General features: G+C 33.6%; 1 protein-coding gene across 6 annotated transcripts in view; it reads right to left on the minus strand.

Annotated features, from left to right (window-relative positions):
* Positions 1 to 778: 778 nt before the first annotated feature.
* CACNA2D1 (calcium voltage-gated channel auxiliary subunit alpha2delta 1) overlaps positions 779 to 15,441 on the minus strand; it is a 504,823-nt gene continuing 490,160 nt past the window's right edge. For all 6 annotated transcript variants that reach the window (XM_087445189.1, XM_014788140.2, XM_014788141.2 and 3 more), the window contains one exon: positions 779 to 4,906. In XM_087445189.1, the coding sequence (XP_087301315.1) occupies positions 4,790 to 4,906 (117 nt within the window). In that variant the 3' untranslated portion in view covers positions 779 to 4,789. The remainder of the gene's footprint in view (positions 4,907 to 15,441) is intronic.

The raw sequence follows: 15,441 nt of genomic DNA on the forward strand, positions 1-15,441 counted from the left end.
TGGTACAGAATGAAGCTAGATGTTCAAAAAACAAATGTTATCTACCTTACACTTTTAAGTAGGGTTTTTCCTGTAAAAATGTCTTGATTAGAAACTAGGAATCAGGTTTTCAAGGAATCACCATCGTTGGTACTCACATATATACTACATTCTTCCCACGTGTAGGTATTTTTGCCTTCTCTGATGAGAGCCCCCAGAAATAAAAGTAGGCTTCCATTATACTAGATTCCACACAATATCAGGCTCATTACTTTATTAGGTGAGCATAGGAGGGCAGGTGGTAAGCTGGTATAAATGGAAAAGGAACCGAACAGTTTTTTTTTTAAACTCTTTACACTAGACTTCAATGCTTCAGCTGCTATTTGCCATATAATAGCAAGGAGAAATATTTAAATGTTAGATGTTTAAAAGATATGCACATTTCAGATATTCTAACTTGTTTCTTTCAAACTATTTTCCCCAAGTCTTTAAAGAAACGTGGAATCATTATTTTTGCCTAGCACATTTTTTTTTTATAATAGAAAGCCAAAGTCTGATTTAATTAGTTCCTAAATTCCTTGATGGCAAAAGCACATGTGAGAAGAGTCCAAGTTATTATGTCAAGGAGCTGCCACTACATCTGTTTGTTTGTAATCATAAAAGTACTTTTGTAATCCCAAGTTTTATTGCCACAATCTAGAATTTTCTCTGCAGGACAGCCTGCTATCTTAAAATATATTCATGACAGAGATCTCTCTCTTTCAACTGGATTTTTATAATTAAATAATCCAAACCGTGGTGACTTTAAATGATAAACTTTTATTCTGAATATACTGTTTGTTTTTGCACAAGATTTAACACAACATTTTCTGGGATTATAAATATTTTTATAACATTATTATACAAATTTTTACAAAATGTTTTTATCAGGCTAGTTAATTTACACAAAAGTGTCAAGAGAACATAATAAAGGGGAGAAAAGATCTTTTGTTCACAAAGCCACTTGGCCTTTTGCATGGATGCACACTGAGCATTTCAATAAAAGTATCCCTAAAAGCATGATCCAACAATGACACAGCACAACAAAAAAGACAGCTTTGTCAGGTCACGCTGAAAACTCAATTGGCATCTATACAAGACAGTATCCCATTCGTCTCAGTGGAATTTCTTTGAGTTAATTATGTGAACTAGAAATAAGGTAGATGAAACTATTGGAAAGGCTTGTCTAAGTCATTGAAATTCTGGAATTTTTTCAACACTCGATACTTTTGTTTTATTGATTTGCTCTTTACAGAAATGTACACAGAATAGTGGCAATATTAACATTCTGTTATGGAAAAAGAACACAAGTTCCAGATAATAATAAAATATTTGAAATTGTGGGCAAGTAAAATAATCATTCTATTCTACACTTAAAAAAAAAAAGTCACAACATCCATTTTGTTTCACTGGTCAAACTCTGTACCTCTAGATATTTTAATGTCAACTAACATGATTAATGGAATAGTTTAGAGTTTTAAATTAAGACAGAATTTAAGCTTTGGGAGACAAAGATTTAAATGAGATGTAAAATACAAGAGAGCCTCAAATAAGCAAGTAACACTTGGGTTGCAAGGTCACTTAAAAGGGATACTGCCTATTTGAACCCAGTAAGGCCAGTTTTAAAGTTAATAAAAGGAATATTATAGGAAAACTTACAAATGGCAGCAACACTGTTCTGTTTTTCTCCAAGTTAAGCAATAATGCCTTAAGCATTAGAAACATGAAAAAAGATCATACTAAATTCTTATAGGCTGAGGACCTAAAAAACTCTTCAATCAAACTTGCTAACTAACTATGTCATGTTAAAAACCTTTTACAAATATGGACCACGATTGGTGTTTGGCAGTAATGCTGGTTGTTCAAATGAAGAAAATATAAAGAAACTATTAATGCAAAATTCGTTCCTGTTACTCAACACCAACGCAAGACTTATAATGATTTTGTTTTAGTGACAAACTACTTTAAGCTGCATGAGTATAGCAAAAAATAAGTGAAGAGCTTAAAAGCTTTTTTCTTGATCTCTTGTACTGTTTAGTCTTTAAAAAATCAGTATTTATAACAGGCTATAATTTAAGTTCTTGTCAACAATTAGAACACACAGAAAAATCCTAAATTAAATATAACAATTTGATGGGATGAGTGTTACTGTCTGTTAAAAAGTATGCTAAAAGCATGAAGACTAGTATTAGGCGTGAGGACAATTTTTAGTCAGAGACCACGTTCTTACCCAATTTATTACCAGGTATATGGTTGTCATAACATATAAGTTTATTTTATAACAGAAAATAAAGGGTCAGAGCAAGACTTGTGTGTGTAAATATATTTTGATGGCAAATGAAATCAAATAGGATCCTGCCAAGAGATGCCAAGTTTACCTGCAATTAATACAACAATAATATAGTTGATGAAAACATACTATTTCAGTGACATTAGCCATGAAAATATATTTAATAGATTTTAAAGATAATTTTAAGGTAGTTTGTTGTATGCTGGAAGCAATTCAATTGTTTTAATGTGCGTCGTTTATATACACAAACTAATATAATTTTATATTTGATATCCCCTTCCCAACACTCCATGATTTAAAATAGTCTAGCAAAAGTTAACAGTAAGTTTTAAATATTTAATTAACAAACAACATGATTTAAACATATTGTTGCTAGAGTGAGAAGTTCCATATTTTTTTAAATCACTTTGGTGTTTTCTAAAATGTCAATATCAGTTACAAATGAGACTAAAAAATCACAACAATGCATTAGAAATTGCAACTGATGACAACTCTTAGAACAATAGTTGGCATAGTGATTCCATTTCCCTCTGCCCCATTTTTAAATAAAAAAATATTTTAAATAAGGAAATGTACACAAACAGTACCTAGGGTATATTGGTGGTAGGAGGGAATTACAAATGTATGCAAAGCTAAAAACAAAACAAATATATCTTTTAAATTATGCTAAAGAACTGGTTATATCTTTGATATGTGGAACATATTAAATCATGCTATATAACGTTAATAAGATTTTGACTTAAAAATTATATATGAGAAAATTTCCAGCATATACACACACCAATATTTGGCATGTTTAAAAAAAGAACAAATGCATTTTACCATAAAAAATATCTGCATACTTCCAGCCTTCAGCAGAATTATTTACTATAATTAGAGTTACACATTCATTGTTTTTACCCTTTCTTCAAATACTATTTACTCCTGAAAATAATTTTTAAAAGCATAAATAATATTCTGCTACCATATTAATCTATAATGAAATATCTGATTTACTACACTAACCATTTCCACCAATGAGGCTGTATAAAAACAATTTTGATTATTCACAATCAAGTATTCATGTGCATACATATAGATTCAAGGTTTCCTATTTGTTCAGATTATTGTAAAACCCTCATCAAACTGCATGGAAATTTTGGTCAAGTGATCATACCCTTTAAAATGGAGAGACAAAACAGCAGCAGCAGCAATTTCTAGATTGTATGTGCTACTATATGAACGAACAAAGAGGAAACCTAGGATGAATCTTCACTGAGAACGTATATGTACTTTTCAAAAAATAAATGTGTCAAATCTGATTTATGTACTTAAAATATCTGTACATAGGTTTACAGGCAAAAGCACGAATCTGTATAAAATCCATTAATTCCCATTTCATCATTGACCTAACCCAATCATTCAGCATTTACATTACACAGTATATTCAGAGTAGATTAACGACATTTTTAAAGATGACTTAAGTGCATTACACTGCAAGGTTCAGATTCTTACATAACAATAATGTCACTCAGTTAACTTTTCAATGGACTATACTCTACAGTAAGAGAAAAACAAACTGAAAGTTAAAATAGCAGCAGCATCATGCAAAATACCCTTGGTAACCAAAGGTCATTAATCACAAGAAAGAACATTTTCCCCTCCCCCCAACAAGCTTTTCTTAGAGCATTTTGAAATATCTGGCTAGCACTACATAACTTTACTGTGAATGAACGGAACATTACATCTAAGTGTTTATTAAGGGCTTACATTTATGAGGAAATATGTCACATATTCAAATTTCACCCTCAAGCACCTTTAGTTTAATAATTTCTTAGTTATTATTTTCAAACAACCAATTCATTACCCCATCAAAACTTAATTGGTCATCATTTGTTATATTTTTGGCAGAGAAGCCACTCTTCATAAGGCAGTTTATTCATGGCAAATTTTTTGTAGAAAATTAGCCATTATTCTATTTCAACAGATTATACCAATGTTAATTCTCTCTCTCGATATATAATTTTTTCAATAATAACTACTTAAAGCAGGAAATAATTTTTAGCAGAAGGATAAGTGAAGGCAAAAGTAACTCTTTTTTTCCCCTAGGGATTTTCTTGGTAAAAGAACGAGGATGGCAGCAAGTCAAAATTCCAGGTCAAAATCAAGACAATTTGTTTGATTCATAAACAGTTGTATGGGGAGCCCTTTTACATGTAATCACCAACAAGGCAACAACACACTCTCAAATTTTCCACTAGAGCACAGATAGAAGTTTGCTTGATGTTATACATAGATGATGCAGCATTCACACAAGTTTAAGGATCTGACACCCTGACATGCAGCCAGTGGGTGCCTTATGCGTCTGCGCCTTAGATCTATACCAGGGTATGGGCCCAGCTAGTGCTCTGCTGATTCCACGATTGACCCTATTTTAATGCAAATGAGGGCTCACGTTTGGCAGGGTCTGGAGTTTAATTATGCAAATTTGGTTTTAGAAGGTCATAACTGGCAGTGTCTGCTGCCAGATAAAAGCCAAAGTAGTAGAAACTGGATTCCGATGATGGACCACAGGGAAGGATTTAATCCAGAAACGCCACCACAGTCGGTATAATCCTCCTGTTGGAAAGAAAAGGAAAGGGAAAAATCTTGAATAATATTTAGTAAGACATCTTTCAGAGCACCTCATGTTTAGTCCAGTTCTGAACTTACCTTGTAAAATTGCTATGATTTGAATCCAAATAAATTACATGCTCCTAGATTTTATTGTTCAACAAATTTTGATAAAGCAATTTCCTCAGTACCATTTGAAAAATGCCTTAAATTTTTAGTTGTAGATTCTGATGATTATGAAAGAAAACACATTAATAATAAATGCTGTTTTGAGTAATATACTAATTTCTAAATAAAAAAGTACTTTCATAGTATCAAATGTTCCTGTATATATTTATAAGTACAAGAAAAAAAAACTTAATAGTATGCTTTATAATTCCCAAGAATTATAATTTTAGCAATTATGCTCAGTTTGAGACTGGTAAAATAATAATAAATTTGAGAAATGAAATTCTATTTCACATATCTCTTACATCCAGTTTCTAAGGTGAACATACCATGCACAGGTAGCATCTGGACGTGCCTCAAGTATTAAAATGAAGAATAATGCATTTGAACCATAAACAATGAAAAGACACTGAAACGTATATCCAAAATAAGGAGCTAAGCAAGCAAGAGAGGTTTTTGTTGTTTAGAGAACCATGAAATATAAGCAACGAACATATTCATTTGGATTCCCCACTGTCTAGTGGTGGCTCATTAGGTTCACCATTAATACAAAATTATTCTTTATCTTTTATTCCTAGGTTCTGTATTCTGTTACATTTTCTACATCTTTTACTTCCTTTTGTTCTTTGTTTTTGCTGAGGAAGATTTGCCCTAAGCTAACATCTGTGCCAAGTTTCCTCTATTTTATATGTGGGTCACCGCCACAGCACAGCTGACGAGTGGTGTAGGTCTGCACCTGGGATCTGAACCCATGAACCCAGGCTGCTGAAGCGGAGTGCACTGAACTTAACCACTACACCATGCGGCTAGCCCCATCACTTCCTTTCAATATATTGAGTTTCATTTAAAAAAAACTCTCATATCTAATTATTTTCCTAAACATCTTTTAAGAATTCACTAATCCAAGCTTCATCTTCCAATAATCAAAAAATAGGTTGCCTAAGTAAATAAATTTTCTGTTCTTAAGAATAATTTTAAAACAACTCTGAGCTCCCAGAGAATAAGAACATTGCTCACTGGGGTTTAATACAGTACCTGCCACTTAGTAGATAAATATAATTGCTTTCTTGAATGATACTTTACAGCAGCAGAATGTTTTTATGTTTATTAAAGAGAAGTCAGGGGAAAAAAGAATCTATTAAGGAAAATTTTATTTCTCAAAGCTACCTCCCAAATCTAAAGAGAATAATAAAATAATGATCAATTCTTAGTTCTCATCCTATTTGACTTTTCAAGAGAATTTGATAGTGTAGAATACTCTCTCCTTGAAATATTTTCTCATTTGTCTTTGGCTAACACATCTTCTTGTTTGCCTCCAAACTTGTTTGTGGTTGGTTTTACTCTCTTTGGCTTGACCTCCTTCTCTTCATGCTCTTGAAATATTAGACTTTTCCAGGAGTTAGTACTCTCTCTTCATTTCTTATTTACACTTTCTCTCTAAGGGATCTAAACCATGCCTATAGCTTTAAATTTCATATATTTGTTAATAACTCACACTTTTATTATGAAAAAATCGTTATATTTTTTGTTTTCGTCACTTTTTAATTTCAGCTTTATTGAGGTATAATTGGTAAATAAAATTGTAAGATATTTCAAGAGTACATGGTGGTGATTTGATATACTTAGACATTGTGAAAGGATTCCCTCCATCTAGATAATTAACACATTCATCACCTCAAATATTTATCTTTTTTTTCCTTTGGTGAGAACATTTAAGTTCTACTCTGTTAGCCAATTTCAAGTTTGCAGTGTTATCAACCATGTTTTATTGGATCCTTAGCCCTTATTCATCTTATAGCTAAAAGTTTGTACCCTTTTATCAACTCTCCCTATTTCCCCCATCCACCAGCCCCCAGCAACCACTTTTCTATTCTTTGTCTCTATGAGTTTGAAATTTATTTTTTTAAATTTTTACCATGTCATCTTTATCCATTCATTGTTGATGAGCACTTAGGTTGATTCCATATTTGGCTATTTGAGTAAAGCTGCAATGAACAAAGGAGTGCAGATATCTATTTGATATTGTTTTCATTTCCTTCAGATATATACCCAGAAGTGGGATTGCTGGGTCATATAGTAGTTCTATTTTTAATTTGTTGAAAAACCTCCATATGGTTTTCCATAGTGGTTGCACCACTTTACATTCCCACCAACAGTGCACGTGGGTCCCCTTTTCTCCACATCCTCTCCAACACTTGTTACCTCGTCTTTTGGATGGTAGCCATTCTAATAGAAGTGAAGTGTATCTGATTTGGAGTTTAGGTGATCGTGCTTCTGATTTGCATTTCTCTGATGACTAGTGGTATTGAACAATATTTCATGTCCTTGTTGATCATTTTAATGTCTTCTCTGGAAAAATATCTATTTGGTTCCTCTGCCCATTTTTTAACTGGATTGTTTTTTCACTATTGAGTTGTATGAGTTCTTTATATATTTTTGGATACTGGCCACTTAGATATATGAATTGCAAATATTTTCTCCCATTGCCTTTGTATTATTTATGGTTTCCTTCGCATAAGCTTTTTAGTTTGATGTAGTCCCACTTGTTTATTTTTGCTTTAGTTGCCTTTGCTCTTGGTGTTAAATCCAAAAAATCATTGCCAAGATCGATGTCAAGGAATTTACCCCCTATGTTTTCATCTAGGAGTTTTATAATTTCAGGTCTTACATTCAAGTCTTTAATCCATTTTGAGTTGATATTTGTGTATGGTGCAAGATAGGGGTCCAGTTTCATTCTTTTGCATATGGCTGTCCATTTATTGAAGACTGTCCTTTGCCCATTGTATATTCTTGGCTCCTTTGTCATAAATTAACTGATTATATATGCATAGGTCTATTTCTGGGCTCTCTATTCTGTTCCACTGACTTATGTGTCTGTTTTTAATGCCAATACTATACTGTTTGATTAGTTTAGCTTTGTAGTATAGTTTGAAATCAGGAAGTGTGATGCCTCCAGCTTTGTTCTCCTTTCTCAAGAATGCTTTGGCAATTTGCGGTCTTTTGTGGTTCAACACAAACTTTAGGATTGTTTATTCTATTTCTGTGGAAAATGCCATTGGAATTTTGATGGGCAAGGCACTGAATCTGTACATTGCTTTGGGAAGTATGGCCATTTTAATAATATTAATTCTTCCAATCCTTGAGCAGGGAATATCTTTCCACTTATTTCTGTCTTCAATTTCTTTCCTCAGTGTCTTATAGTTTTCAATGTACAGGTATCTTACCTCCTTGGTTACATTTATTCCTAGGTAATTTATTCTTTTTGATGCAATTATAAATGAGATTGTTTTCTCAATTTCTTTCTGATAGTTCATTATTAGTGTATAGAAACATAACTGATTATTATATATTGATTTTGTGTGTTGCAATTTTACTGAATTTGTTTATTCTAACAGGTTTTTTTTGTGGCATCTTTAGGGTTTTTCTATATATAATATCATGTCATCTGCAAATAGATATTGTTTTATTCCCTTCTTTCAGATCTAGATGCCTTTTATTTCTTTTTCTTGCCTAAATGCTCTGGCTAGGACTCCCAGTAATATGTTGAATAAAAGTGGTGAAAGTGAGCATTCTTTTTTATGTATCTGATAGATGTTGTCTAATCTTAGAGGAAAAGCTTCCAGTTTTCCCCATTGAGTATGATGTTAGCTGTGGGCTTGTCATATGTGGCCTTTATTCTGTTGAGGTATGTACCTTCTATACCAAATTTGTTGAGAGTTTTTATGAAAATGGATGTTGATTTTTGTCAAGTGCTTTTTCTGCATCTATTGAGAGCATATGATTTTTATCCTTCATTTTGCGAATGTGGTGTATCATATTGACTGACTTGTGGATGTTGAACCTTCCTTGCATCCCTGTAATAAATCTCACTTGATCATGGTGTATGATTCTTTTAATGTATTGTTGAATTTGGTTTGCTAATATTTTGTTGAGGATTTTTGTGACTGTGTTCTTCAGTGATATTGGCCTGTAATTTTCTCTTCTTGTAGTGTCCTTGTCTGGTTTTGGTATCAGGTTAATGCTGGCCCCATAAAATGACTTTGGATGTGTTCCCTTCTCTTTTATTTTCAAAGAGTTTGAGAAGAAATGGTATTAATTCTTCTTTAAACGTTTGGTAGCATTCACCAGTGAAGTCATCAGGTCCTGGACTTTTTGTTAGGAGAGTTTTGATCACCGATTCAATCTCCTTACTATTAATTGGTCTGTTCAGATTTTCTATTTCTTCAGGAGTCAGTCTTGGTAGGTTTTATGTTTCTAGGAATTTATCCATTTCTTCTAGATTGTCGAATTTGTTGGCATATAGTTGTTCACAGTAGTCTTATAATCCTTTATATTTCTGTGGTAGCATATGTAACATCTCCTCTTTCATTTCTTATTTTATTTGAGTCCTCTCCTTTTCTTAGTGAGTCTGGCTAAAGTTTTCCTTATTTATCTTTTCAAAAAAACCAGCTCTGAGTTTCATCTTTTTTATTGTCTTTTTAGTCTCTATTTCATTTATTTCCACTCTGATCTTTGTTATTTCCTGCCTTTTGCAAACATTGAGCTTCATTTGTTCTTCTTTTTTTAAATCCTTGAGGCATAAATTTAGGTCATTTATTTGAGATCTTTATTCTTAATGTAGGTGTTTATTACTATGAACTTTCCTCTTAGAACTGCTTTACTACTTCCCATAGTTTTGGTATAGTTCCAGTTTCATTGTGTCAAGATATTTTTTGATTTCTCCTTTGATCAATTGGTTGTTTAGTAGCATGTTGTTTAATCTCCACACATTTGTGAATTTTTCAGTTTTCTTCTTATAATTAATTTCTAGTTTTATACCATTATGGTCAGAAAAGATGCTTGATATGATTTCAATCTTCTTAAATTTATTAAGACTTATTTTGTGGCTTAACGTACTATGTATCCTGGCAAATGTTCCATGTGTGCTGGGGAAGAATGTGTATTATTCTGCTTTTGGATGGAATGTTTTGTAAATGTCTGCTAAATCCATCTGGTCTAATGTGTCATTTCTTCCAATGTTTCCTCACTTATTTTTTTGTCTAGATCATCTATCCATTGATGAAAGTGGGGTATTGAAGTCCCTTACTATTATTGTATTGCTGTCTATTTTTCCATTTAGGGTGGCTAACATTTACTTTATATATTTAGGTGCTCCTATGTTGGGTGCATTAATATATACAAATGTTATATCCTCTTGTTGGATTGACTCTTTTATCATTATGTAATGACCTTCTTTGTCTCTTATTATATTCTTTGTCTTAACATCTTTTGTCTGATGTAAGTAGAGCAACATTCTTTTTTTTTTTCCATTTGCATGTAATATTTTTTTCCATCCCTTCCCTTTCAGTCTGCGTGTGTCCTTAAAGTTTCAGTGAGTCTCTTGTAGGCAGTGTATAGTTGGATGATTCAGCCACTCTATGTCTTTTGTATGGAGAATTTAGTCCATTTACATTTAAAGTAAGTAGTGATAGGTGTGGAATTATTGCCATTTTGTTAATTTTTTTTCCAGATTTTTATAATTCCTTTCTTCTTCTCTTGCTCTCTTCCTTTGTGATTTGATGATTTTCCGTAGTGGTATGCTTAGATTCCTTTCTCTTTATCTTTTGTATATCTACCATAGATTTTTGCTTTGTGATTACCACAAGGCTTACATAAAACATCTTATATTTGTAAGAGTCTATTTTAGGTTGATAACAATTTAAGTTTAAATACATTCTAAAACTCTACAGTTTTACCCTCTGCCACATTCATTTTTGAAGTCACAATTTACATCTTTTTATATTGTGTATTCATTAATAATTTATTGTATTAATAGTTATTTTTACTACATTTATCATTCATACTAGATTTATAAGTGATTAACCAACCACCATTACAACATTAGATTTTTCCGAATTTAACTATATATTTACCTTTACCTGTGGGAAGTATAGTTGCACATCTTCTTGTTACTAATTAGCGCTGCTTCATTTCAGCTTAAAGATGTGTCTTTAACACTTCTTGTAAGTCCAGTATAGTGGTGATGAACTCCTTTAGCTTTGGTTTGTCTGAAAACTCTTTATCTTTCCTTCAATTCTGAATGAATGCCACATAGAGTAATGGCTGGCAGATTTTTTTTCTTTTAGCACTTTGAATATATCATGCCACTCTCTTCTGGCCTGCAAAGTTTCTGCTGAAATCTGCTGATGGTCTTAGAGAGGTTCCCTTGTATGTAACAAGTTGTTTTTCTCTTACTGCTTTTAATATTCTCTCCTTGCTTTTTACTTTTGACAATTTAATTATAATGTGTGTTGGCGTGAGTCTCTTTGAATTCCTCTTATTCGTAGCTCTCTGAGCTTCCTGGATCTGGATGTCTGTTTCTTTCCTCAGGTTAGGGAAGTTTTCAGTCATTATTTATTCAAATAAGTTTTCTGCCCCTTTCTGTCTCTCTTCTCCTCCTGGGACTCTATAATGTGGATATTGATCTGCTTGCTGTTATCCCATAAGTCTCATTAGCTTTCTTCACTCTTTTTCATTCCTTTTTCTTTTGCTCCTCTGCTTGGATGAATTCTTTTGCCCTGTTTTCAAGTTTGCTGATGCTTTCTTCTGCTTAATCTAGTCTGCTGTTGGACCTTCTATTGAATTTTTCAGTATAGTTATTGTATTTTTCAGTTCTGTGACTTCTGTTTGTTACTTTCTTATATTTTGTATCTCCTTGTTGAAATTTTCACTTATTTAATGCATTGTTCTCCTAACCTTGGTGAGCATCTTTATGGCCATTACTTTGAAGTCTTTAGCATGTAAAGTACTCTTCTCTGTTTCATTAAGGTCTGTTTGTAGAGTTTTATCTTGTTCTTTTGTTTGGAATATATTTTTCTGTTTCTTCATTTTCCTCGACTCTCCTGTGTTGGTTTCTGCGTGATAGATAAAACAGCCACTTCTCCTGGTCTTGTGTAGGAGATGAACTTTATCATTCAGCCCAGTGCTAACTCTTGATTGTCTTTCAAACCTTTGTGATTATCAAAGCCACCTTCTTTTTTCTTAGTGACTCCCAATAGTTGAGGGTGTGCCTTTAACTATCAGTTTCCCAATGGGGAGGATCTAAGACAGCACTTAGATCAGGCAGCAGCTTTTAAAGTATGCAAATAGATCTCTTTCAGGGAAAGACTGGGAGATGGGCATTTCTGTCTGCTTCCTCTGTTTTGAGCTCTGGGGGGATAGCAGGTTAGGAACTGTTTATTACAGTCCTATGGTACTTGTGAATTCCAGCCCCATTGGCCACTAGAGACAAGTGATAAAGGAGTGCAGCCTTTAGATGTCAGCCTCCAAAGCTGGGATGCCACATGTGCACACGCTCCTTTTAGGGGGACACCAGCAACCTGGAGTGGGTCAGAGGGAGAATGTGGAGGCACTTCCCATGTCTCCAGGAAGGATCACAGTCAGACACTAAATGTGCACTAAATTAGAAGCCTTACTCTCAGGTGTAGCTTTTAAAGTATGCAAATAGGCCTCTTTAGAGGGAAAAACTGGGAAAGGGAATTTCTTCCTGCTCCTTCTTAACTGAGCCCTGGAAGGATAGCCACAGCAAGTCCTCAAGAGCCCATTAAGAACTATTTCTTTGTTTGCTATAGTCTTGTGGGTCACATGCATGCAAGCCCTATTGGGCTTTCAGAGCTAGGTGTTTTGGGTTCCCATCCCTCAAGTGGAAGCATTAAAAGTTGGGGCACTAGATGTTTAGTCCAAACTCTTCACTCCTCAGGTAGAGCTGGGATTTGTGAGTTCCTTCCCAATTTTATGTCACTGTGCTGGGGGTGGAGTTTATGGCAAGAGTATATCTCAGCCTTTTCTACGCATCTCAATGTGGGTATTTTCTCATTCGTCCAATGTGTAGGGGTTGCTCAGCTAGTTTCTGGATTTCTTTCAGAGGGAATTGCTCTGTTTACAGCTGTTGATTCAGTATGTCTGTTGGATGATATGAGTTCAGGGCCTCCTGTGTCATCATTTTGAACCAGAACATCAATAAGTCACACTTGTGTATATCTAGCCCTGAATTCTCTTCTGACCTCCACATTCATTGATCACTACCACCTCTCCTTTTATATGTCTCAGAAAGATCTCTTAACTTGCCCAAAAATATTATTTTTCTGAATGACACTTCTAAGAGCAATCGATCAGATCAAAGACAACAAGCCATCTGTGATTCCTCCCTTGTTCTCAAATCTAATCCATCAGCATGTCTTAACTCTAGCTTCAAAATATATCGCAAACCTACTTCTTACTATCTCAGGTCCAAGTCACCATCACTTCTTGCCTACGCTCCTGCAAAAACTGCCTCACTTGTCTGATTGCTTCTACTCTTGCCCTTTTACAATCTCTTCTCCAAAAAGCTGTCTTCTTAAAACCATATATCAAATCCTTTCACTCCCTTCCTGAAATTTCTTATCACTCTCAGAACAAAAATCCAAATCTCTTACCAAGGTCTACAAAGCTTTATATAGTCTGGAGCCTGGCCACCTCTCTACCTTCATCCTCCTGGATTCCTCTCCTCTCCCCCACCACTTACTTTGCTCCAATAACACTGGCTTTCTCTGCAACAAGTCAAGGTGTTTACTATCTCAGGGCCTTTGCACTTGCTCCTTTCTTTGTTTAAATACTTTTCCCTCTAGGTAGGGTAACCAGATAAAAGACAGGGTGCACAGTTACATTTCAAGCAGATTTAAAAAAAAATTATTTTTTAGTATACATATATCTCAGATATCTCACACATGGAAGAGTAGCCTGATACACAGTAGGGGTGCAGGAAGTATTAGATAAATGAATAGTAGGTACTAAATAAAGCAGCACATATATTGATTGGTTAGAAACACTGCAAATATAAAATACTCATTTAAAGGCATAACTGTCACTTCACCAGGAAGCCCCCCCAGTTCTGATTCAGTATAAATTTGATGGAATGGAAAATAAGCAAACAAGACCCATTAATGTATTTATGATGTATTTTGTCAAAGAAATTCTCATTAATATAAAAATTTATATTCTAGAAATGTGTTATGGAAAGAAAAATATTCTCTCTGGTCCTTATTCCATTGTTTTTATTTTTACATTTTTAGGGTTTTTTTTGGTTTCATTTCCTCTCTGTGATGATGAGATATGTCTGTTTTAGTCCGGGAGGTGGTAGTTTAGATAAGTTATTTGGAGTCCCTGAAGTGTGCATGTTGACTCACCCTGAAAAATCTGCCTCTTCAGTTTCCTGATCATGTTTTCTCATGTGTTTTGTGTGGTGCAACCACATACACTAAGACTTGAAATTATTCTATGAAAGTAAATTGAGAGATATTCTAAAAACATTCTAAATTACAAATGCATAGATGTGGGAGAAGCCTCATCATTTTCTCTGTCTTAAAGAGACCAAAATCCCACTGACACCATGACCAGGCAAATCAGTCTGATTTTTAAAGATTACTGTAGTAAAAAATAAGGCATTCGTACATTGTTTCAGTTTTATAGATTAAAATAGAAAAAGGATGCAGTGCCAATATTATGTATATTTATTTTAAAATATGATAAGAGACTAATTTTATTAGATTTCCTTCTAGGGACCTCGCTTAAAAGACTCTTAATAAAGATATCAACTGAGAATTCCTCATTTCTGTTTCCTTTTCCATTACTCATCATTCATGTGATTTTCCCCAAGGCTTTCTTTTTAAGAACATGTATACTAGTGGCCAAAATCTCCTCAATTTTCTCTTGTTAAACAAGTATTGCTAAGCTCTTACTCTGCCTTTCTTTTCCCAACCAGAACCTGGAACAACTAATTGTACATAGTAAGAGCTCAATAATTTTTAATTTATTCAAATAAATTTAGAAATAAATTTTCCCAAAAGAAAGTTTTCTGGTCATTTGGCTTAGAAGATTTTGTACTTTCCTTCCTGAACTATAGTCATCATTAAATTTCCTTCAAAAGGCAAATCACTGGTAAAGACATTTACCAAATAGGGGCTAACTTTTGAATTTAGATAGTTCTGTACTTAAGTCACCCTTGGCAGCTTCAAAGAAAATATATATTTAAAATTATTTAGGCAGGTGGATACTACACAGGAACTCTTTTACTAGGAATAAGATCGCTAACAAATAATTTGTTCTGCTACACAGCACCGTAACACACTTCCATGTTAACTCATGAGGTAGGTAGTATATTTGTTCAACTATTTGTGTGTGTATGTGCGCATATATACACACACATAGATACATACACTTATTTCTGCATATTCATTTTTAACATACCCAATAACATGCTTTTATAAATTAAGTTTGCATAAAATAATGAACTTCCTCAATGGTACATATTATTGACTTGCTTTACTTTCTTCTTTGATAAATAAACAAACTTCAGC

The sequence above is a fragment of the Ceratotherium simum genome, chromosome 1 (assembly GCF_057802395.1).
Source record: "Ceratotherium simum simum isolate JZ-2026a chromosome 1, ASM5780239v1, whole genome shotgun sequence".
Taxonomy (NCBI): Eukaryota; Metazoa; Chordata; class Mammalia; order Perissodactyla; family Rhinocerotidae; genus Ceratotherium; species Ceratotherium simum.